Source organism: Nelumbo nucifera, chromosome 6 (genome assembly GCF_055504915.1).
Source record: "Nelumbo nucifera cultivar China Antique chromosome 6, China Antique-T2T, whole genome shotgun sequence".
Lineage (NCBI taxonomy): Eukaryota > Viridiplantae > Streptophyta > Magnoliopsida > Proteales > Nelumbonaceae > Nelumbo > Nelumbo nucifera.
In genome coordinates this window covers 44,563,789-44,566,978 of record NC_142654.1, presented here as the reverse complement: position 1 = coordinate 44,566,978, position 3,190 = coordinate 44,563,789, and the positions used below count along the sequence as shown (strand labels likewise).

The window sequence follows — 3,190 nt, the reverse complement described above, 5'->3', positions numbered from 1 at the left end:
ACTAAGTAGGGAGCTCGGGCCCCTTGCTAGGGAGTTTGAGCTCTAAGTAGGGAGTTCGGGCCTGCTGGTCCCTTCCCTTTGGCATTTGTACCCTCGGTACGCTGACTTAACTGCCGAGCTACTTGCCTTTTTTGCCACGTGCCGTGATTTGCGAGGTCGGCCCAAATCTTCCTTCATCAATTGCCCCCCACTCCTCGTGCTAAGGGTCTTGCCCTGGCGCGGGGAGTTCGCAAGGTGTCAGGTAGATTTGTCCTGCACTTTGAATCTTGGTTTTGCTGGCGCGAGGTGCGTTGTCAGGGTTTCTTGGGTTTCTTCGAGTGTCCACTTATGCAGGAAGCGTGTCGGCCTGTCTAAATGTTGATAGATGTGGCGGCGCGTGCGTTTGTTTCGAAATTTCAAAAAAAGCGCGCCACTTGGGGGCGCGAAAGCAGCCATTTTTTCAAATTTAAAAAAGACGTGCCGCTGCCGTTTTTTCTGAGGAGACGTGCGTTGGCGTTCCGTCAGTTTCGAAAAGATGTGCGCTGGTGCTGTCAGTTTCAGAAAGACGTGCGTCGGCGCTGTCAGTTTCAGAAAGACGTGCACCAATCACGTCTCGGTCTCGGGGGACGCGCGGTCAGGGCGGCCGTAGGCCGTCGGATTGGCTTTGATCTAAGTCGTTGCCTTTTGGTCACTGTGATCATAAATAGCGGGGGGGGGGGGGGGACCCCGGTTGTTGTCGCTTTTGTATTTCTCTCGAACTCGCGTCTGAGTTTCAACTCGCATCCAGTTCGCATCCGGGTTTTTTCAGTTCGCGCTCAAGGTCTTCCGTTCGTCCGCGCTCCTATGGTCTATAGCTTTTGTCCGGGTGAATACTTTCCTGGGTCTCGTCACTCCCAATGTCTAGCTCGAATGGCTCAGATAGTCATTTCAGCGGGTCTGATGTAGGTTCTACGAACCAAGTTGCATCCCCCGATAGCCTTAGCAAGCCGGAGGTAGAGCTCGAGGAAGAGTTCGAGCCTATAGGTCGTGGCGCTTCGGGTAGTTTGGCGTCCACCTCTCGCCGGGGTTGGATGTTAGACAAGTTCGGCCCTTCGACCATGATGCCCGAGGGGCTCCAATCCCTCATTACTTACTATAACTTGCCCGGGGAGTATGCTTATTTTATACCTTCGGGTGGCTTTCCTTGGGAACACGGTCCTGATGAGATCGTAATATTCCGGGAGCAGCTCACCGCGGGGCTGCGATTGCCTTTCCACCCCCTCTTCGTCGAAGTCTTGAACCACTTCGGCGTGACAGTCGGCCAGCTTCACCCGAATTCCATTCGCAACTTGGTGGGGACAATCTCCCTTTTCTGTGATGAGAGCTTTCCGTTGGACTTGGAGATTTTTTCTTCAACCTGGATGCTTAAGAAGCAAGCGGGTCCTCTCCCCGGGCGCAGGCGGGCTTACTACCTGTCTCCTTGCCCGGATTTTAAGCTTTTACACGAGCTCCCCAACAAGGTCCCAGCAAGGAAGCGGGACTATTTCGGGGTGCGAAGTGTGCTGGGGTGGCCTTTTCAGACCGGGTGGGGGATGGCCGCTCCTGACTCCGGGGTTACGCTTGACAAGGAGACGGCGAAGGGCCTCCGGCAATGGGCGCGGCTTGGGCTGAAGTGTGAACAGTATCTGACGGAGGCCAAGGTCATTGCGGCCGGCCTGAGCTCGGGTAAGTTCTTCACTTAGTGACTCTTATCTTGCTGTCTTTCTTGCTTTTTACTGATGGCGAACTTCTTTACGTAGGTGTGATGGATTCACGAGGGACCCGGGGTGGGCACTTGTTTCAAGGCATGAAGAGGAGAAAGTGGGTTGCCAAGCGAACTCGCGCCGAGGTGCCGGGCTACCAGCCAGAAGATCCGCCCAGGGGGCCCGAGATGGTCCCTCCGATGCAGGAGCCGGCGGGGGGCCCTTATGCTGAGACTACATACACAGGGGCTCCTACATACTCTGGGGCTCCTGCTTACTCTGGGTCTGCTCATACGCGAGCTGGGCCCTCGGGCTCGGGGGCCCCGGGGGATTTCAGGAGTGTGTTGACGCCGACCCATGCTCTTCAAAAGAGCAAAGAGGCTATCTTCCCCGAGGAGGTCGCGGCGTGAACTGATCTCCCTTTGCATCAAGTGGCCTGCCGTGCTGTTACCCATGCCATGGTGGTAAGTGTTTTCCTTTTTTAGAGCTCTTTGGCTTTTGTTTTGTTGGTTCTTTTGATCATTCGGTCTCTTTTGGTAGGTGAATTCTTCTATTCACGCTTTAGCGGCTCAGGTGGAGAGGAGCTCGAGGCAGGCACGAGCTGCCGAAGAGGCTCGTCGCGCTGCCGAGGAGGCTGCTCGTGCTGCTGAGGCTGCTGCTCATGCTGCTGAAGAGACTGCTCGTTTTTCACGGATCAGGCAGGCGAGGTCTCAGAGAGATGCCAAGGCCATGGGAGTGGTGGTGAAGCACATGGCGGACTTGAGGCTGGATCTGCAGCATCAAGTCGAGTATCTTCAGGAGGATATCAGGGAGAGGACGCAGATCTTTTCTCAAGGTATCGAAGATGCCAAGAAGAAGGCCGTCGATGAGTACATTGCTTCGTCGGGCTTTGATGATCTGATGGTGGATTCATATAGGAGGGGTTTTAAACTAAGCCGGTGGATGATCCGGAATACGTACCCCGAGCTTGATGTTAGCGCCATATCCACTTCGCGCATAACTCAGGAGATGGCTAATGCTGCTAACGCCAAGCCAGACTCTGAGGGCGAGGCGGGGCCTTCGGGTTTTGTTGAAGTGCCTTCTGATGATGAAGAAATAGCTCCGGGCTTGTAAATTTTTTTTTTTTTTTTATGTACTACCCTACTTTTGGAATGGAAGGATTTGTTTAAGTGCTGGTTATTCTCTCCCGAATTGAGCATATTTGCCGAACTACATGTATTTGCCGAACTGACTATACGTCCGGTTTGTTTTCTGCCTATTACCGCACTCGGGCGGACTGTTTTCTTTGCTTGCTTGTGCCAAGATTCCTTCGTTAGCTCGGCATCCTAGCCCGTAGGCTTTGGTGGTGATTTTATCCACTTTGCTTGGCAGTCTATAGGTAGTATCACTTTAGGTTGACAATGTTCCTTGCTCGGGGTACTTGTTTCCCCTCTAGGGTTTCAAGCTCGTATGCCCCCCCGAGTGCTTTCTTTACTCTGTAGTGTCCTTCC

At 53.8% G+C, this 3,190-nt stretch overlaps 1 protein-coding gene across 2 annotated transcripts; it reads left to right on the top strand.

Moving 5' to 3' along the window:
• Positions 1-705: 705 nt before the first annotated feature.
• Positions 706-2,954, top strand: LOC148790819 (uncharacterized). 2 transcript variants are annotated; one of them, XM_088890821.1, is made up of 3 exons: positions 706-1,683; positions 1,758-2,164; positions 2,241-2,954. In XM_088890821.1, the coding sequence occupies exons 2-3, from the start codon at positions 2,159-2,161 to the stop codon at positions 2,811-2,813; spliced, it is 579 nt and encodes a 192-aa protein (XP_088746947.1). In that variant the 5' UTR covers positions 706-1,683; positions 1,758-2,158; the 3' UTR covers positions 2,814-2,954. Both variants share the same exon structure in this region; 1 of them encodes a protein (XP_088746947.1).
• The last annotated feature ends 236 nt before the right edge of the window (positions 2,955-3,190 follow it).